The 22,305-nt window shown below is 44.3% G+C and overlaps 1 protein-coding gene across 4 annotated transcripts in view; it reads left to right on the top strand.

The window, feature by feature from the left end:
- Positions 1 to 22,305, top strand: part of LOC135897427 (platelet binding protein GspB-like) — a 218,656-nt gene that overhangs the window by 105,784 nt on the left and 90,567 nt on the right. For all 4 annotated transcript variants that reach the window (XM_070530920.1, XM_070530921.1, XM_070530918.1 and 1 more), the window contains exons 3-4: positions 12,856 to 13,199; positions 16,002 to 16,161. In XM_070530920.1, the coding sequence (XP_070387021.1) occupies positions 12,856 to 13,199; positions 16,002 to 16,161 (504 nt within the window). The remainder of the gene's footprint in view (positions 1 to 12,855; positions 13,200 to 16,001; positions 16,162 to 22,305) is intronic.

Below are 22,305 nucleotides of genomic sequence, written 5' to 3'. Positions count from 1 at the left end.
GTTGTTCCGAGGCTGAAACTTGAACACCAACTATTTATAAGACTTGGGAGTAGTCTGGAAATCTTTACCGTTTTATTTTACGCTGTTCTTTCCTTAAAAGAAATACGACGCAGAAACTGATTTTACTTCCCCTCTTACCGTGTTTTACTTTTCACCCTATTTCTTCACTCTCGAGACATCGGAAGGTGACTACCCGTTGCTAGTGTGTTTAATAAAGGGCGATGATTACAACATTCGCCTCGCGCGGTTTGCAACGTTTAAAAATTACCGCCGGACAGGAAACAACCCGCTTCATGCAAAAAGGACACGTAGATTCTCGAAAAGCTGGGACGTACCCAAGAGTGACAACTGAAAACTTATTTGTTGAATACAGTGGAAAGCTGGGTTTGCGAAGCTTAGATGGACAGGAGTAAACGCACACTGTGCTTCGTGTGTCTGTAGTCCTGTCCCTCTTGTCTTCTACGCCCTGTACCTAATAGTTATCTGCTGTAGCACGCATGTTGACCAAAGAGGAAGGAAAAAGGCTGGGCCTTGGATTTACAAATCTTCTGTGGTGTGGCGTCGCCTGGAGTTGGTGCGTCCACTAGACAGCACGCACTGACCGTACAAAAACAAAAAAAAAAACAAAAAAAAACGAAAGAAAAGCGGCGTATAACGCCCCATTCCGCTCCCAACTGAATATGGTCGACGCAGCTGGAGATTGAACCCGTGACGTCATGTCCAGCAGCAGAGGTGAGAGCGATAATTTTGGCTGAGATATGTTCCGTGCGCTTACACGTGAAAGCAACTGCTCAAAGAACACATTTTGGCGAAGAGCGCTCTTCTCACGCAACGCAGACCGAACGCACCGAAGCCTGCTAATACCACGCCCAATATACGTTCGGAGTGGATGTCGCTGTACTGTAAGTGGCAGTCACGAAGGCGCACTTACATAAGGTAACTTCTGCGAATACGCGCCCCGATATTGTCCTCAATGCTCACCAAGGAGGCGCGCTAGCACGAATATTATTACTGGTGGGTAAATTTGTCTCCACGTGCTTTGCGTTAGTGCCAGTAGAAGCTGCCGCACGAAAGTTTGTCAAGTGATAAACGACTGGAACTTGCGTGAAGAATACTATTTTTTGTGGTTCAACAACTTTTACGTGCGGTAAGTATACTCTCGCATGCACGAAGCTTTTTGTTCGTGGGTAAATTAAATCGACTGGCTTGACTCTTCGCGCCAGCGGCCATGCCAAACTTCCTCCTCTTTGTCTCCTTCGCATGCACTTTGTCTCTAAGCATAGGCCGGAGAGCCGTACTCTTCCTTTCGTCATGATTAGCGTCACGTCATCGTCACCTTAATCATCCAGTATTTCTTGCAAGATAGTACACATTTTAATTGCGTCATGCCGCAATTCGCACTTTGTGCAAAGACGGACGACCCGCTCTTTGCTAGAATCAACAAGTAATTCGTGTGTTCGTTGGCACGACCTGTACAGAACCGGGCTCAAGATCAAATGACTCGGGGCTTGATTGCCAGCCTGACGTGTAATTAACGCAGAATTTCTTCTTTGCTACAATTTAGTTTAGAACACCGAATACGAACGGTGATTGCCGAGATTGTCGATTCCGCGAGAACTTGAATTAAACCTGCTTTATGCCACCGGTAAGAATTTCATGTTTTAAATAAACAAGAACTGTTTCCGTGGTTCCGGTGCTTCTGGGCGGCTAAAGAACGCAAACAAAGACGCACGGTCGCTCTATGCGTCAGCGAGGCATACTGCGTAACTAAAAACTGCATCGCCGTTCGTGCTTATGGGCTGGAGAAAATGTCATGGTTCATCGAGCTGGTTTTCAGTCGATATATCGGTTCGGTGCCCTCAGAAATTGGAGACGAATCACGTAAATCAAGAAGAAGAATAATAGCTTATTAGGCTAAATTACTTTACTCACCGTTTACGTCTTTCGTTTAAAGATTATTACCAACTTAAAAAGCTAATCAGCTTATTCTGTATGCCTTTCAGCGACAAATTCCACCTACTACCCAAGAACGAAAACGAATTTGGCGTACTTAAATCCGTGCGCTTGACATTTGCGAAAAAACTGCATTTAAGTGTACACTAACATGAGACAGCAAGCGCAAACTATCAATTGTTATTTTTCGAGAAAACTGGGAATAGAAAGGTGGCAACAATGCATGCGCAAGGAAACCGTTGCAGGGCTTACCGACGTCATTGATTGACAATGATTGGGCTAATAACATATTGTGGTTAGAGCAACCTTAATGGCATATGTCTCGACGACTTTTTTTTCTTTTCTTGCTGAACATGTGTACAATGTCAGTTATAGGGTTTTACCTGCCAAAACCACTTTCTGATTATGAGGCACATGTGTACAATGTCCGCCCTGTAAAAAATTCGTCGGGATTATATAACGATCCTTTTCCACTTCTTTCCGTTATTTTTCTTTTCTCATTCACCGAACGGCGCTTCTACGTTATCACTAGTATCGGCCTACCATGAGTGGTGAATGATAAGAAAGGAATCGAATCGCGTCAAAGGAATCACTACATTATACAGACCCTGGCTTGCACTTGTATTAACAGTGCAGCGCAAATTTAAGTCCGTGCAATCAACTAGCGTACTGCCAAGTTATTCTTCATTTGACTTAACCGAGTTTTTAACTTTTTTGAGGCTACTTCGATAATAAAAGAGAGAAGACTTACAGGGGCGAAGCAGTGACAGTGATAGGTAATGCTGGAGAACCGCCGTCTACGGTCTTTCTTTCCCTTTGTTTCACTTCGTGGCTCGAGACGTGCTTTTGGGCGGTTAGTTCGATGGTTCAGCATGCCAGTTAATGATGTTGAGGGCGCACGACGTCACGGGTTCGAATCCCGACAAGCGGCGGCCGCATTTCGATGGGAGCTGGAATGCGAAAACCTCTCGTCTGCTTTGATTTAGGTGCGCGATGAATCAGAATCAGAATATTCATTCAGTTACAAAATATGTTACATAAATGAAGATACAGCAGGAGCTCCCAGAGCACGAAGCTCTAAGGGGACCTCCTGTTTGTTAGTGCAGAAAACTAATAACAATATTGACAGCAGGGTAATACGAGTGAGACACACAAAATAGTAAAAGCAGAAAATACACAAAAAACACAATAAATGCGATTTAATTCCATAAATACAAATATACATAAATTAGTTTGTGCAATATTGCTCTAACATACAAAAGAATAATAGAGATTATGCTTGTAGATAACAATACAACAAAATATGAATATTATAGGTATTTGAAAAGGCTATTTAAAGAAATGGAAAGGACATACAGAATATCAGTAACATCTAGTATGTTACACAAGCATAACTCCGAACTTAGAACGTGTTTGTTTGAGAAAAGTGAGAGGAAAGGCATCATCCATCTATGAAAAAAGAAAAGAAACTTCCTTTTTAAAATGACGTAACGAAGTGGTTTGTTTGATGTGACTCGGGAGGCGATTCTAAAATGACGTGCTAGAAAAGTGGATTGTTTGTCTGCCGTAGTTAGTTCGAATTAAAGGTAAAAGCAAATTATGATTGAAAGCAAATCCAGTTCTAGTATAACAAGCTTGAATCCACTTGGTATGTTATATGGCAAGAGCTTATTAAGAGATCGATACAAAATGATTACAACATGAAATTTGTATAGTTGAGAAATTGTTAATGTTCGGTAATTTCGAAGTAGTTGAGAGGCACTGCAACAAAATGGACTGAAGGTGAGAATCCTGATTGCTTGATTTTGAATGCGTTGTAATGTGGTTATGTGTTTATGATATGTACTACCTCATGTCGCAATTCAGTAGGCAAAATGACTGTGAATAAAAGCAAATTAATGGCTTTGCAATGTTGGGGTAGCAAAATAATGTCGCGTTTTTTAGCATTATTCTTATTCCATGAGATGTTTCATGCAGCAAACTAGCGATGTAAGCTGTGTACTTTAAATGAGAGTTTAGTGTGACATCGAAAAACGAGCACAGATTAACTGCGTAAATTTAGTGAGGTTTAATGGTTACTGCCGGAGTATATGAGATACTTTTTTGAACAGAATGGAAGATCATGAATGTGGTTTTGGACAGGTTAATTTCGAGGGAGATACACCGGCACCATACAAGTATGTCTTTTGGATCAGTGTTTAGTGCAAGATACCGGTCAGTAGCAAGTATGGTAATGTCAACTGCATAACGAAATGGTTCGGCGTGAATCAAAGAATTAGGGGGATCATTAATATAGATAAGAAATAAAAGGGGCCCGAGAATCGACCTCTGGGGTACACCTCTCTGAATAGGTAATTTAATAGTGTTGGATTAATATAAACATCTTGCTGCCTGTTACATTAATAGCTTTTAAAAAGACTTAGTGAGAGACCAACAATACCGATAGAGTTAAATTTATCAAAAAGAATCCAGTGCACTATGGTGTCAAACGCTTTGGTTAGATCGATATATACAGCCCTAGAATAGGAGTAGAGAATAGGAGTAGGAACTCAGCTTCCTCCATAAGCACACGCGAAAACCGATGACATGCGTTTCGCTGGCTTCGCCTTTTCTAGCCGCATAGCGCGATAAAAGGCTTCCGCAACACAGCTGCTTAATGTTTTCTATGGTAGCAATTATAGTGCATGCTTTGGGAATTTCTATTTTAGTCATACATATATGGCACTCGTCTTATCGTAGGGTTCTGCTGGTTTTTGCTAGCGCTGCTAGAGTTGTCTGGCACTCATGAGGATGTGACGTCAGCGTCCACTGTCAAACCATTGTTTAGTACCAGAGGCGCCTGATGCCAACCGCAGTAAAGGTTTACGACAAAAAGAAGCTGGCGGCGCCGTGCAGTAGCTGCCGTACGATATTAGTTGTGAGCCTCCGCGCACGAGGCGATGGTATACGGGTACAAGTGCGCGGTCATAAGAAAGGCAGGGGGCATTCGGCGATATTGGCGGCAACCAGAGCACGGTTCCTCCGACCGAGGTCCGTTGCACAATGGACCATTCGACCCCAGCGACGACTGCTCATTGTATTGGACAAGTTGGATTCTCGAAAGAGGAAAAGCAGGACAAAAGTGCTCAGCAAAAACACACTACGCAAAAGAAAGCGTGACAGCAATGGCAGTAGCGCTTTCCTTTGCAGTTTAATTGGGGCGGGAGGGCAGGGGGTGGATGGACTTTGCAAGTTGTCGTTGCCCTCCGGCCCGGTCTGTTAGCGCGGACGCCCATTTTCTCGCGGGAAAGACAGCAGCGTCATTTCGCCCAAAGCGAGAATTCCTTTGCCGCGGTGTTTCTGCTGCAGGCCATCGATGACGTGTCGACGTGACGGCAGTTATTCTACTTGTGCGCGCAGTATAATTTGCCTCTGTTTAGGTACATTATTCATAAAGTAGGGGACTGTTCTCATGCTGCAGAAGTAGGAGAACATTTCTGTTATTCTAGACTTTAGTGGTATGATGCGCAATGGAGGTCAGTTCTTTGTTAGCATGATTTACCTTTCGTGTTTACTTAAGGAATAAGGTGGCCTATATTACAATGAATGAAAGTTTTCAAAGGGATGTGAATGCCTTATACAGTATGTCCCATAGGTGAGCAACGTAGGGGCTGTTTGTATTTCCAAGTCCTCTCGAAGATCGCAAGAAACCGAGGGCCTTACGCTCACAGTACTTGTTTAGCGTATCTTGCTGGTTGAGCTTGTTGGCGTTATGCAGAAAGGTTCTTGTAAGTCCAGCAGGCCCTTGCGAATATCACGCAAATGAATTCAAAGGCCGCATGGGGGCTCCGCAAAAAAAAAAAAGATGAACAGGAAGCATGTCTTGATACAACTCCAATCTGGAAGGGAGGACATGGACAAGAAAATTGGAAAGTCAAACGGTCGCTTCGCGCTTTGTTTATCTCGAGTAAACAGATGGGTGCATGAAGCCAGGAACATAGATTGTGCCCTTGTACTGAATCTCGTTTTCTTTTACGATGCGGGTAAAACGTTGGCAAGCGTAAATTTGCATTCATTGTAACTTCGCCTGCTCTAACAGTTCCATTTGAATGCCCAGATAAAAAAAAAAGAAAGTTAAACAAAGGCCCGTTCTCAGCGCGTATCCTACGGAAGACGCTGCGAAGAACACAATAAGAAAGCTTTTAAAATTTATTTTTGTACTACAGCCTAACCAAATAATTCTACTGTATCTTCTGTTTACGACACTACCTGAACTTTTCATTGTACTGTCAAAAACCAGCCAGTGACCTTAGATTTAGGTTTACATAACTAGACCCTGAGTCGAACTTTGGCGCATCGACTCCGGTTAAGCCTGCAATGTTGAAGCGAATTCAAGAGCGGCAAAAACGCATAGTATTTGAAAGAACCAAGATGTTGCTTGTGCGGCGAACTTGTACCTTGCGTGGTTGGAGGGCGTGGAGTCAGAAGTAGCAGCCCAAAGCTGGACTTAATTATGCCGTCCACAGGAAATGCTGTTTTGCACTGGCGGTTATTGTGAAGGTTCCAATACGTAGGACTCGTTCGGACATTCCCAACAAATGGAGAATATTTATCTGTAACGCATCACATGCAGACAGAAATAATTTAACAGCGCATTTTATCGGCAAAGTAAAAAGACAGAAACAAAAAGCGACAGAATCTAGGATACAACGCCGACTTGCCAACCAGCTTTGTGGCGTTACTTCTTCATTTTCCTGTTCAGGTAAACAAGAGCGGTTGTTTCCTACGCGATGGGCATTGTTTGTCTACTTCAGTCGTTTTGAGCCTATCTATCTATCTATCTATCTATCTATCTATCTATCTATCTATCTATCTATCTATCTATCTATCTATCTATCTATCTATCTATCTATCTATCTATCTATCTATCTATCTATCTATCTATCTATCTATCTATCTATCTATCTATCTATCTATCTATCTATCTATCTATCTATCTATCTATCTATCTATCTATCTATCTATCTATCTATCTATCTATCTATCTATCTATCTATCTATCTATCTATCTATCTATCTATCTATCTATCTATCTATCTATCTATCTATCTATCTATCTATCTATCTATCTATCTATCTATCTATCTTACGCCGTACAAAGAAAGAGAGAGAAGGAGGAAAGGCAGAGAGGTTAGCCAAAAATGAAATCTCCGGTTTGCTACGCTGCGCGTGGACTGGAAAAGGGGGTTAGACAGAAGGGAGGAGGAGAGAAAAAAAAACAAGTACTAAAGGCGTTTGCCGAGTCCTGTAGATCGCAAAAAGCACGACATTGCTTTACATTGAAGGGCCCAGGTTGTCTGGCAGCTTGCGTCAGTCACTATGTATGTGCTTGTGGTCATGATGCCGCCGCGGACGTTTCATCGTCGCCATTCCAGCTCCGTCATCTATCTCCAGGCGGCCGTCGTCACGTCATCGTTGTCATACAGGCAGCGCGATACAGTCCTCATCACGCCATTGTCGCCATACACTCGTCGTCATCCCATTGTCCTCCTACTATCATCAGGCCACCGTCTTCATTGCGTCGTCGTCATGCATTCATTGTCATATCGTCGTAGTCATGCCGCCTCGGTCGTTTCATCGTCGTCATTCTAACTTCGACATCCGACTTTCATCATTGCTTCGTCGTCAGCCACCGTCGTCACGCAGTCGTCGCCATACCGTTTTCGTAATGCCATCGTCGTCATAACGCCTTTGTCTGTTCACCAACGTAATTCCTCCTTCGTCATTCAGTCGTTGTTACGTCACTGTTGTCACGCCGTCGTCTTCATTGCGTGGCCGAGTCGCTATCATGCGTTTATTGTCATACCGTCGCAGCCATGCCGTCGGGGTCGTGCCATCGTCCTCATTTCAGTTTCGTTACCCGATTGTCGTCATAACCTCGTCGTGATGCCGTCATACACTCATCGTCGTACCATTGTAATGATGTCGCCGTCGTCACGGTGTAGTCGTTATACCAACGTCATCATTTCAGAATAGCTTTCTCATTGGGGCCATGCCGCCGTCTTCATAGCGCCTTTGTTGTTCCATCGGCGTCATTCCTTCCACGTGACTCGATCGTCGTCACTGCGTCGCCGTCATGCCGCTATGCTCATGGGCGACCTTAGTCACTCTGTGTCTTAGCAAAGTGGGACGATACCGGGATTTGTCGCATATAGCCAAAACAATGGATGTCTCAGAATGAACAATGAAGATGCTAAATAAATGTTACTTCAGGAATACGGCTTGTCGCTACATTGCTCGAATGGAAATCGCATTACCGTAGACAGTCATCGTGAGGTGAGCCCTGCTATAATGTTTTTTTCATTGGAAAACGGCAGTCCTGTATTGGCAAAAAGTTCATTAGTTAATTTTTTTTCAAATCCGAGGACACGTAAGCACTTCTTATAAGGTGTGAATGCGAAATCATTAATGTACAATTGAACGCTGGTGAGTAGTCCTTCGAGTGTGGAGCTGCGAGTAATGTACCATAGCGGTACTTGCTGCCCGAGCCAGCAAACAGCAGCAGCCTGCGATGCCAACGCCGCATGCCGCCAACGCCCTGCGTGACGAGAGACCGAGGAAGCAGCAGCGGTCACCGAGGCCGGCAGAGAGAGATTCTTGATTGGGGGGTGAAAGGTGGGGATAAGTGCAGCGCGGTAACTGTCTCTGAATAGAGGACACCTCAACCTCACTGTACAAGGGGGAAGGGAGAGAAAGGTACCAAGGCCAGTAGACGCGCGCAGTAGCTAAGCCCAGTTGAGGTGAGAGATAGAAAGATACGGACGGCGCGCCAGCTTCGGAGAGCGAGTCGGCGGCACCCGCTCGACGGGGCAGATACGGCGATGCGATGCCGCGGGGCGAGACAGGTTGTCGTCGGCGAGGCAGAAGCGTGACGCGCGCGTGCGGGTGATGATACTGATCCAAAGAAGAAAATGACGCTCCTCTTCCCTCACGCAGCACCGTTTCGCCCTCTCTGCTTCGTCGAGGCGCGCTCGTGCAACGCCTCCTAGATAGCACAAGTACGGTGCACTTCGATCCGTGACGTCATGCTACCTTGCCCGACTGCCATAGTATTTAATGGGGACGCTCCCGATCGAGCCGCGGTGGTTTTGACGTCATCGCCTTCGTCACGCTGGGCTTGGCAATGGAAATTTCAGTCCAAGTAGCATGATGTCACAAATCGGAGTGCACAGGCCTGCTATTTAGGAGGCACTGACTCGTGACGTGGCGTCGCAGCCAATGGAAATTCAGTTGCCGTTTCGCTGCTACAGACGCCGGCTTTTTCGTTCAATGGGCCATTTGATGCTTTCGAATCAAAATTTAAATACACTTTGTACGTCCCAGGCGGAGCAGCGCTACAACACATCACTGATTTCTCATCCTTAGAGTGATGTTCCGAGGACGGTTATATGTTTTGAGGATGAAGAGAAGTACCTATTCCTTAACTACGCCTCTGCCACGGTGTTTGAATTAGCTCGAGTCAACTGCTTGTATCAAGGCAAGAAGGGGAGGGGCAGGTGCTTGCCCACAACCGTAGAGAAAACACGAGGAGAGAGGTCGCTCGCTGCTTCCCCACTTCCCTTCGCCGTCGGTCAGGGCGCGCAGTCTGCCTTACGAAATGACTCCCAAGGCTGGCTGGCCTAGAGCACCGGGTGAAGTCGCGAGCTGACATCTGGGACCAATTACGTCTGTATGTTTTTTTTTCCTTCCGCGATTTCTCCAGATCGCCAAGCGTCGGGTAATTAGGTTTCCGCGAAGCCGGCTGTCCGCAGCGGCGGACCAAATTAGCTGCTCCGTGAGTGACGCATGACTGTGGGGAGAGGGGGCTCAGCGGCCCGAGGCCAGCCCTGTCCCATCGGGATGTCTACGCTCTACGAAAGGGATAAGGCGGCACGGGTGAACGCACGTCGAGTGTTACCGCAGCGCTGACAGCGAGGTACTAGAGAATGCGTGACTCGCCGCATGGAGGCTCGCGTCTGAGCTCCTTCGCACGCTTCGTGCGCTTCGTGCTGAAATACCATGCTGAAATAGGAGCGCGAACACAACTGCATTTTCCTACCCAGAAGCATTGTTGCGTTCCAGGATCAGATAGCAAAGCCGAGGGTGACTGCCCTTTAAGGGCATGGTGTTTCGTCGCGTATTTCGCGATCGTACGCAAAAATGTTACGGATATTTCAAAAATTATAACTGCCCGTGAAATTATTGTTAAACACTCGTCGTGTTAAAAGGAATATACGGGGTGATCATATTCAAGGTTTACAGCGTTTCTTAAAATTTTCTGTGGAATATAGCCTAATGATTGTCGACGTCGAGCTGGATTGTTCGAAGAGGTGGACATCACCAGCACGAGAAATCGAAACACATATATTGGCAGTTCGACTAACTTAGCTTTAACATCCCTAACCAACTACATTCGTCTACACTCGATTGATACGGGAAACTTCGTTGGTTCGCGATTTTTGGACTTCACTAAAGCTTTTGATACGAATAATCATAACATACTTTTTACTAAGCTAGAATCCCTGGGAATTACCGGTCCAGTACTAAAACTCATAAAAAGTTACCTGCACAATAGAGAATGAACAATTTTTTGGAGGTGCTTATTCAGATACTAGAGTTATTAACCAAGGTGTACCACAAGGCTCCATACTAGGTCCCTCACTATTCTCCATTTACATTAATGATTTACCCACGTGTCCTAAATCGGCAAAATGCGTACTATACACAGACGATACTACTATCTCGTTGCAGGACAATTCTTTAACAACCTTAATACTTAAACTAAACAATGAGTTTAACCATATTGTTGCGTGTTCTTCCAATCATTTATTTATCCATCCTTCAAAACTCAATTCGTGATTTTCCGTTCTAGCCAAAGAATACAACCTGGCTTGCCTGACATAACTCTAGGTGGTCGTCACATCCCCGTCTCCGACTGTGTATCATTTTTGGGCATCAAATTAGATTCTAGCCTAAAGTTTTCTCAACACATTTCCTTCATTAAGCAAAAGTGTATCTTCGGTAATAGAGCATTATTCAAATCAAGAGCATATTTCCCCAAAGACGCATTATTAGCATTGTACTTTGCTTTCATTCACAGTCACATTTGTTACGGCATTGTTTCTTGGGGAAAGACATATCGTTGTCATATCTCGTCTATTCAGCACTTGCAAAACCAAGCAATATGCATTATCACTAACAGTGGGGTTTTCACGAGTGCTACTCTATTACTTCGTGAAAATAACAACCTTGTTGTAACGAACTTGTTCAACTATCATCTAATAATTATGGTTTATAAATTACTTACTAAACAGCTTTCATACAAATTCGTTGATTCCAGGTACCTAATCAATAATAATTATACCAGGTTTGCACGTAACTCCAATTTCCTACTCCCTATGGTTCATTCTAATTATGGAAAAATCACATCATCATTCGCTGCCATAAAACTGTGGAATGGTTAACCCAGCACCATTAATTCTTCATCCTTTTAAGCATTTAGTCATTCCCTTAAGCTGTTTCACATGTATAACTAAGTTTACGTCATTCATTACACTAGATTTGCGTTTGTATGTATTGACAATTTTTTAATGCGCTGCAGGCTTGTATACAGACAATTTGTTTTCGTTAAATTAATTTTTGTGTGTTGTATTTTCGCGATTGTGTTTGTTTCTTTTAGTTAGCTTGCTCATCTTTAATACATATCTCCATTGTTATTATTAACCGAGGGTCCCATTGCAGTTTTTGACTTTGGGACCCTCGTCTGTATATTGTCCTTTACCCAATGATTGTACTTAAAGAATAATAAACTGAAACTGAACATATTCAACAAATTGACGAATAATTACCTAGTTAACTACTTAAGTAATTAGTTTGCGGCACATACTGCAATTTACGAATTGCGGCCAGTGAGTTTGCAAGACGTATGCACTTGAATTGAATTTCCAGACTGACACGAGTTTCGAGATATTTCCCAACGTATAGGACGAAATACATGGGAGTTCCAGTTACTTTTGTGCTTCAATGAATAAAACACCATTATGTTAAATAGGCAAGTAGAACAAGAACGCATTTTTACGGCGAGTTTGATGGCCCTTATCTGCAAACTGGTGCCATTTTGCAAGTTCATTCCTGGTGGATATGCATCGCAAGCTCACCGGCTACAATTCCTAAATTACAGTTTGAGGCGTAAAATAATTTATTAGAAAGAGAAGTAGTAAAGTTTTGTTAATTAAGAAGAATTAAGAAGTTACGAAGAATTGTTCCGAAGAGTTAGTTGGTGACCGACACTGCGTATAGTGCGCGGTCCGCCTGTCTGTCTCCCTCCCCCCCCCCCCCCCTCACACACACTTCTGATCATAAGAGGCCAACAAAAAGAAATGACGAATTAATGGAAATGATAGTAGGATGAAAAAACAACTTGCTGTAGGTGGGGAACGATCCCACGTCTTCGCATTACGCGGGGTCAATTGGTTAGACCATCGCACGCGTAATGCGAAGACGTGGGATCGTTCCCCACCTGCGTGCGGCAGGCTGTTTATATATATATATATATATATATATATATATATATATATATATATATATATATATATATATATATATATATATATATATATATTGTGTTGGGGTTGTGTGTGAAGGCAGACAGGCACACCGCGTGCGCAGAGTCGGTCACCAACTAACATCATAACAACATAACAATCGAAGGTTCAAAATAGGAAGTAACCCGCTGTGCAGTGGTGAGATATTTCTTATGCCATCTGTCTGCGCTTAGCAAAAAAAAAAAAAAACGTTACAAGTGCCACAGTAATCTGGGCCGCTAGGAGTGTGTGCACGTAGAAGTGCCTGGCCTCTTCCCATTGGCACGACTCGCTGTTGCAGCGCCCAATGGCACGGCTGGCCCCAGCGCCCGGGACGGCTCGCACTGCGACCTGTGCGGGTGCACGCGGCCCGCGGTGCGCTGTGACAAGTGCAACCGGCAGGTGTTCTGCCTGTCGTGCGACGACATGTATCACCGGCACCCGCGCCGCAAGAGCCACCTGCGACGTGCCGTGGACAGCGTGGCCAGCGGACGCCCGGCCGCCGTCAAGCCGCCGCCCTCGGCGCAGCAACGCGTCGAGGGCGACCCATCGCACATGCCGGTGCCGCCACCCAGGAAGAAGAAGTCGCTTTTCAGTGCCTTCGGCCGTGGCCCCGCTGGCAGCCATCCAGCCGATGATCACGAGGTGAGCTCGCCTGTTCTTCCTTACGGGCTGCCTCTCGCTCGCCGTTAGCGTGGCCAAGTCCATCTAGTGAATCACGTCTAGTAACCACGCGTAGACTCACGCTGTTGGTTGTTCCCTTCTCCCCTCCCCTCCTCTCTCTGTCACTTGTAATGCGAAAGCAATGTAGGCGATATTTACTGACTTTGTTGGTGTGTGACAGAAAATGTGGGTCTATACCGAAGGCAGTGCAGTCTAACACAACATTGCGAAGCGTTAGATATCACGAGAAAAGAATACGAGAAACTGCGGCACGCGCCAGATGTTGAAAGAGCGACTTAGACACCAAAAAAAGGGTACGTACGATCGTGGCCTAATGGTTAGAGCATTGGACTGCTGGGCTGGAAGACTTTCGCTTCCTCGATCAGTAACGGACTTTTTTAACATTTTAGGCGAACGTCACCTACTTTCAGAGTATTAACTAGAAAATTTGAGGTGTATTGAGCGAGCGCGTGACATTGTGCGTGAAATCGCAAGTTTCTAAGAGATACGAGGCATAGACACGTCACTTTGATTACATAAATGAAGATGTGCAAGGTCGCCCGCGACGCACACGCGCTCAGCTGTAGATACATCGCAATGAAAGTATGCGACAGTTCTGGATAGCATTGTGAAGCGAGCAGAGAAGGCCAACAACAACGTCGGGCTTCAACGGGTTCTCGTTGTTCTTCTCTGCTCGTCGTTGCTTGTGCGCTAGAACGATGTTTCGCATTGCTATTCGCAACCAACTCGCCCAGCTGTCCACGCTTAGCGACAGTTCTGGAATAGTGTTATTGCGATAGCGATTATATGGATAGTACTGACGAATTTTTGGCGTCGCCGTGAGGTTCCGGATACATATACAAATATTTAATTAACGGAATAAAAATGTATGCAGGCGCCACCGCCAGCACAGAAGCCCGGTATACTCTACCCACGCACACGCATGCCTCAAGAGGCAGGATAGAACATCCTTAAGAATTTCCCGCATGCAAGCCGTCGCGCGGAGACGCTTTCGCGTTTTCCAGACGCCGTCTGTCTCACCTCGTGCACCGTCGATGTGCGACGCCTGCAACACGACTGGCGGAGCTCTCCACCATGCCATCGTTGTCAGAGGCTTAGTAACTAACAGGGTGCTATTACACCTATCCAACAGGGGTTGCCTTAAGTGCTGCGTCACGCCAAGATGTCGCGCGCGCGTGTAATTTGAAAGCACAAAGCTCAACCTTTCTAGCGCTATCGATGCTTCGTGCTTGGGACGACGCTAGCACTTTTTTTCTTCTTACAAACCTCCTTCCTCCTCTTTCTCGCTTAAGAGGAAGCTTTAGCTCGAGTGCTCCTATCTAAATACTAATAAAAGGAGAAATCGTTTTTTTTCGGCAACCACTGCACCAAGTTTGACGAGGTTTGTCGCATTTAAAGGGACACTAAAGGGAAACAATAAATCAGTTTAGACTAATGAAGCATTGTTTCAGAACCCTGCAGGTGGTCATTTCAAAAAGATAGTTTGATTATTAGATGAGAAAATGAAGGTCCAAGTATCAGTATTTGAATGTCGCGCCGAAAACCCAGCGCCGGTACGTCAGCGTGACGTCAGGGATTCCAAAGTATGTTTTCGCATTTGGGCCGCGTTGGCTGAGTAAAGGTTCCCAAAACTTACCATGTTTAATATTTGGGTCCTTTAGAACACAATGTAGTCAATCTGTACCTCTATATATAATCAGTAGGCCCTAGAAGATGCCACAAAAGTCCATGACGTCACAGCCACCAGGTGCAGGAACTTAAGTAGGCGTCGCCACCCGTATTTCGTTCTTGCGCTTTTTCTGGCTTACCAATCGTCTTATCGTTGTAAGAGTGGTGTTTTTGGTGTTGTAGAAAGGTAATTTACTGATGCAGAAGAAATCATTTTTCACTTTAGTGTCCCTTTAAAAGAAAACTCAAAATCTAGTGACTGTTGGTTTCGAATTTTTGAGTTAGGTCGTTAATTGTTTATTAAAAATTGTCAATAATCGAAAAGTTTTGAATAACGAAATTATCAAGGTTACAACGCTGTAACTCAACAACTAAAAATAATAATAAAATTCTGTGAATTGCATATAATAGTGCATCTAAAGTAGACAAAATTTATTTGTTACACATGAATATAAAAAATTTAGTGATATGGAAATAGAGCTTTTGCAGAACCCTTGTAAACAACTTAGCAAATTCACGTAAGATGTAAAATGATGTATCAAATTTGTCCGCTTTGAATGATCTAATGGATTCCTTTTACAGAACCACGATATCTGTTCTTGATGCAGAGCTATGAATTTGTAAACTTCGTGTTTCTATATTTTTCAAACTGTCGAATATTTGAAAATCTTTTTAACAAAACGCGAGCCCTAAATCGAAATTCCGCTTCCAACAGTCACTAGAATTTAACTTTCTCTCTCAAATGCAACAAATTTCATTAAAATCGGTCCAGAGGTTTTCTCAGAAAAACGCTTTTGCATCTTACATGTACTTGAATAGGCCGCGTTGGAGTTGGGGCCCGAGCTAAAGCTTCCTCTTAATATGCGGAGCGCATTGACGCTCATCCGGTCAAGCGCATGTTCATGCTACACTGGGCAAGAACTTGAGAAGGCGCTTGCGGTTCGTGCGTTGGCGCGGCCGAAATCGAAGAGATGTGTTCGCCTTGATACCCGGAGTCGCGCAGATACCGCGCTTCCTTCGTAACGACGGATTTCAATTGATTGTCCAATTCGTGTTGTTTCGGTGAGCCGTTTCCTATTATTCTGCTCTGCACAGAGACACCCAGTGCTCCCCAAGAAAGAGTTCTCGTGGACTGACAAGTTCGGCAGCATCAAGCGCTTCATGGCGAGCCGGCCGTTGCCCCCAGTTCCACCGGAGGACGAGGGCATGCCGCCGTCTCCGCGATACCACCGCGATCACGTTCCACTCAATTACGGTAAGAAACTCGGCCAATGAGGCGCGGCTAAAGAGCGTGATGAAATAGCGTGATGATGCGACAGGTTGTTTTTGCTATTCAGTGACCGAACGGCGACAAGGTTCGTTTTCTTGTATATCAAGGCGAGCTGTTGTAACTCAGATTGTGAAATAGCGAAGGGGGGAGAGCGTGGCCACTGGCAGAGCCGTATTGGCCCAGAGCTAGACCCGCGACCGCTGGTAGAGCTCTGGGGCAACATGGCGAATGAACACTGATGGAGGGGCACACTCGTATTTGTAAGACACGTATTATCCTCGTTGTAAGCAAAGTCGCACATTAGAGGTGGGCGAACATAAACTTTTTTCGAGTACGAACTGAGTACGAATAGAAGGTACCGAATATCGAATACAATATTGAACACTCAAGCACAGACGCATATATTTACCGCAGCAATATTTATTTCGGTAGAATTATGTACCACTCCTCTTAGGACATACAGTACAAAAAAGACAGCTAATTATCAGGTGAAAAGGATCAATTCTTCCCATAAGATCACAAATTTTCATGTTAAAAATTGCATGAAGTGCCTCTCGACAACTTGAAAACCTTGTTTCAAACAAACTTTTCAAGAAAGACTTGCTGCTGTATGAGCTTTCAAAAACGCTAAATAACTGGTTGAAAAAAAAACAAAAAAAATTACAAAAAAAACATGAGGAGTTGTACAAAAAAAAAAACAACCGCGGAATGATGTTTGCGCTGTAGACAGACGTAAAAGGACTGGTTACAAGGAAAACAACGCATGTTGTAACGTAAAATGTAAAGCTGTAACATAAATACACTGCCAAAAGCAGTAAATGACGCACTACAAGCAAAAGTCGGAGGCTGTCACGTAGGCTTCCGACGCGAAAGCGAAAACAATTAAAGCTTCCATTACTAATTTTGTTTCTACATTGGTCCGAAACTTTTTGTTGTTTCTCACTTCTGATAATATGCTGTTCTTTGTTTAGCAGATGAAGAACAGGAATCATACTATAAAATTTGGTTGTTGCCAAATATTTGGCAAGATTGCAATATTCAAAACTACCGAATAGTTACTTATGGAATACAAATACTAAAAGTTAGTATGTAGTATTCGATCCGTAGTCGAAACTTCAAATACTCGCCAATTTTTAAAGATATCGCATGAACTGTTTTAGAGACGAGAGAAATATATATATATATATATATATATATATATATATATATATATATATATATATATATATATATATATATATATATATATGTGTGTGTGTGTGTGTGTGTGTGTGTGTGTGTGTGCGTGCGTGCGTGTGGAGATAGAGAAAGAGAGGGAGAGGGAGGGGCAGAGAGATACAAAGACGCTGGAGAAGTTCACTAGGCGGCGGAGCAGGGGGGGGGGGTGAGGTATTCTGTAATTGGCCATCTAGTGGACATGCCCATTTCGTCTGCTGGTGGAGTTCTGATTTTGGGGTACGCGTCAGAAGGGGACAGGCCCCCCAGCCAATCAGCACTTCAGCAGCAGTCGAATTGGGCATGTCCACTAGGTGGATACTTACAGAATATCCCCCCTTGTCACGCAACCTGCACCTCGCAACTGCTATAGCGAGGACGACTCGTATGAGGCTACACATGCGGAAAACACGAGAATAAAGTACACAAGCATGGTCGCTTGAGGTTAACTCTATACATAGTGTTTAATTTAGTCAGTGGTCGCAAAGGAAGGTCAAAATAGGTGAAAGCTACTATAGCTACAGTGCCTCTCTAGACAATATTGCATTACTCCGTCTTGCTACGTTTTCAGCGCGGAGAGCTTCTGCTGGGGCACTTTTAATCACGTATTGTTACTGCGAACATCAAGCTTTTATCCGCACTCTGCGGATAAAAGCTTGATTTTTGCGCACTCTGTTCAAAAGTAAGATTGATAGATCGCACTACTAGGAAAGTGGTGCTTGTACTGAATGAAAGTGGCCCAAGAGGATACTAACCTAACGAGGAATGCAGGGTGTGATAAAGTAGACGGCTCAAGCAGAGAAATTCTCCGTAACTTAAGCAGCAAGCCACGGAAATGAACTCTTGCACTAAGGGGGCGGGAGCTTGTTTCGTGTTTATGGAAGGAAGCTTGCAAAGAAAAGAGAACAAACGAAAGTAATGAAGAAAAATACACCACCGAACACGAGGTTGCAAAGTGGTAGCTGCTACTTTGACTGTCTATTCCCTTGGGAAGCAATAAAATCTCTCTCACCTCTGCGTCGCAGCTAAGTACTTGGTCGGCGTTTTGATTACGCCCATTTATTATGAGTTGGGGACGGTAGAAGCAGCTTTGTTTACATTCTGAGAGTAACAAAGGAGATGAAACTTCTAGCCGCGAATATTTGCCGAGTCGTAGCCGGCGGGTAGTCCACCAACCGACAGTAAAAGTAGCAATCGCGCAGGCCATATGGCAAAAAAAAAAAGATCGGCAAGAAATGTGACAAAAATCCGGAGTCGTGAAAATACAGTAAATAGTTTGGACAAAGGCGGTGGTACGAGGTCTGCAACCCAAATATTATGCGACATGCCATGAGCACTCATCGAATAAATCCATTTGTTGTTGCGCTATTTCAAGCGAAATTCTTCGACTTAGTTTTTATCGAGGAGAAGTAGCAGAATAAGTTTGCATTTTCGTATGGTCAGAGAAGGCCAGCAGTAATATTTAATTATTGCGAAATAATATCAGTTATAATTATTCATGGAAACATATAAACAACACACAGAGGGAATAAGAAGCAGGCTAACAATGGTCTCCTTAAACGAAACGCACACCGCCCTGCTTGAAGAGGAGGAAAAAAATAAAGCAGGAAACTAGACAGGGGTAAGAGCCAGCACAGCGCAACGCATCGCATCGCGCATAAACTGAGAAGGAGCACTGCTGACTATAGAGCCGAGCCTCTTGTTAGGGAGAATTATAGGACAGCTTTATGGAGCGGGGGAGAGGGGGCGGGGACGGCAAGTACGTTGTTGAAGCCCGACCTTTTGGGAATAACATATCGGTGGCCGTAGTTCGTGAATGGTCAAGCTTCTGGAACTCGCTCAGCAGTACAGAGACACAACTGTTGAAAATAGGGCATTTTAAAACTAAGTGCCTGAGCATTTCACTTCCTAAAAGGGCCCAAGACTCAGTCAGTCAATACACTATTCATAGGGAAAAAAAAGACGAAATGGTCACCATTACACGTATATTGTACTCGGAAACTAATGGATTCGATTTATTAGTTATCTAAAGGTCCTTTCGCGCTTCAAAAGTAAGCAAAGGAATACCAATAAACATTGTAAGCGAAAGCTGCAGATGAGCAGCTACCGAAATGTGCAATTAAAAAGTGTCCGTTTACGAAAGCCAGAAAGAAAGAAGGGCTAACACAATGTGTTCTGCTTGACCGTTCACTTAAGCTGCCTGCGTTGCAGTTGCCCCCTTTTTTTAAATTCTTAATGGCGCATGCCCTCTACGCGGTCTTAAACTAAATCGTCATTGTGGATGTCTCTTTACTTGTCGTTAAAAAGAAACTCTTTGAGCCATATTACTCTTGCGAGGTTGGGTTCACGCTTATGACTCGAAATATTGTACACGTGAATGTCTCGAGACATTACATACAAAGCTTTATGTGTAATACATTCAGTTAATAGACGAAGAATGAACGTCAATAACGAGGGTTGCTGTGTGGCCTAAGCAAGGGAGAGGGTCACAGGTGAGGAAAAGAAATGAATAAATAGAAAGGACACGCTCGTCGCCTGGCGGCCACGCCGGCCTTGTGCATTAACTCCCATAGAGAGCCTTACTGTTCCCAGAGTTCTCACACTCTTATAGTTCGCCCGTATCAGCCTGAGAGGTCAGCATAGTCCATACCTCCAGTGAGGTGATGCCACGGCCCTTGTGGCTCTCTCTCACTGTCGCGAGACCGTGGCAGTCCCGCACTAGGTACCATCGATGGGCGCCGGTGTCCCACGTACTGCACGTTACAGGTGATGACGCCTCACCTGGCTGAAAGGTATTACTACATTTAGGCAGAATATTCACGCCCTATATTTTCTGCACCTACGTAGTCGACTGTTTGTAAGACGACTTCAACTTCGTAATCAACCGAGTACAGTTGCATGGAAAGATATCCGTTTTGGAGCAGTGGTCCATATTCACAAAAAAAAAAAAAAATGTTCCGACGCCGAACTATTCTTAAGCGGAAATTCTCTCCACTCCTAATACCGAACATATTATTAGAGAAGACACCAGGCCAATTATAAACAACATTTACCGACAAAAAATCTTTGTGAATGCGGTCCCAGGTCTGCTAGACACTGCACCAAGGCAGTTCCGTTCAAGCGAAGAAATGATGGGAGCCTGGTTGTAGCACTGCGCACGTCAGCACGCAGTGCTGACGTGCGTCCTGCGGGACTTTTATTAAAGTTTTTCCAATCCAATCCTGGTTGTAGCAGCCCGCCACACGTGCAGCAAGGAAACTTGTACATGCTTGGCGGAGAACTAGAGCCGTGCGTCGCACGTACTGGAACACAGTGCTATAGCGGAAAGGCAGATGCATTGAGAGGGGCCACTCTATATTAGACGCTTGCTTTGTGGATCCCTACATCCTGACGTTGCACGCGTTGGAACGCCATGGTGGACAGTGAAAATGCATATTGCTTTGTGTGTGCAGCCAGATTCCTCGTGTGATGAATATTAAACGTCAAGCACTTGTCAGAGGAAATATCAGTTAATCAGCAGTCTCTACACATCGTAATATCGTGCCAACACATTACGAATGATATAAACGCGTTGTCTATTACTTGCGTAAGCGCATTTATGCGAGAAAATATATGTAGTTCATCTCGGCTATCACCGCTGCATCTCGGTCGCTCTCAAAAGCGAAGAGTCTCTTGTTTTTTTTTCTTCATTAGTTGAAGGGGGAAAGTGGAGCGGGTTGGTAGAGTTCGAGGAACTGCATTACAAATCTCAGTAATAGAACTGTCAACAGTGATCGAACAAAGAATGCCGCTGGAGGTACTCGGTTTTGTCAAAGGTCGTTATCTTCCTCATGGCTGCAACTGTATGAATGATAATATGTCTAGCGCTCTGCTTGTGTAAGAAGGCTTCAAAACATAAGAAAGAGCGCACGTGTATACTCGCTTATAGAGGCACACACTTCGGATCAGAGCAGGAGTCTAGAAACCTTGCAGTGTACTGACTTTTGGGTCGTAGTAAAACTAGCGGGACGCGGGCACTGTGCAATCGATTAATATATTGATGTTCTCCAGATTAAGTGATTTCACGCATCGAACACGTAATCATTTGATCGCTTAAGACCATAACTAGACGACCGGGGACATGAAAACACACAGGTGAAGAAACATTTTAAACGTGTATAACACCAAACATTTTCTCAGTTTTTATCTGCCCTTTTTGATGGCGTATTGCATATCGTGTTTTTAAAGTTTCTAACATTTCGAAAAAACCTTCATTTGCGGGTCAGCGCTGTGTCTTGTCTCTTCTTGTGCCTTTGCTTTTGTTCTAATAGGTCGCGCTTCGAATTAGCCGCGCTTGTTAAACACTGTCGCTGTTTTGCCATTAGAATGCAGGTATAAGACAAATTTGCGCGTTTCTAAAGAACCTGTGGCTGGATGGGGCTGCAGGCGCCGTCTTTTGTTGCCACTTTTAAAAAGAATAGACGTGTTTGCTTTAGCAGACAGCTAGAAAAAAACTGAGGTAGGGGCTCCCGCTGTACCGAAGAGAAAAAAATGGCGTATCTGTGCTTTTGTCTTGTTTCCATTCATTATGTCCTAGTATATTTCTGCGGAATACTTCGGTGGAGTCGCACGCCAGGCCTGTTGCACGGCTGTCATCTTTAGTTTTAATTACGGTCACCACCTTTCTTCCTTCAATCAGAAAAGCTAGACAGCTCATTCAGTCTAAAAGTGAACACGCGCAATTTTACCCCGGCTACTGACAAGGGCAGTGTTTTCAAACACCGGAGTTTCGTCACCCGCAACTCGTTTTTCTGTCTTAAGAGTTTGCACTCTTCAAAATGTGAGTGCTATTCAAAGACGAACAAAAACAAAAACCAAAAAGAAGAAAAAGAAAACGAGAACCAAAGCGCAGTTTCACTCTACTAAAGCGAATTG

The sequence above is a fragment of the Dermacentor albipictus genome, chromosome 1 (genome assembly GCF_038994185.2).
Source record: "Dermacentor albipictus isolate Rhodes 1998 colony chromosome 1, USDA_Dalb.pri_finalv2, whole genome shotgun sequence".
NCBI lineage: Eukaryota > Metazoa > Arthropoda > Arachnida > Ixodida > Ixodidae > Dermacentor > Dermacentor albipictus.
Note: the sequence above shows the minus strand (reverse complement) of the source record. Positions and strands in the feature narration are given on the sequence as shown.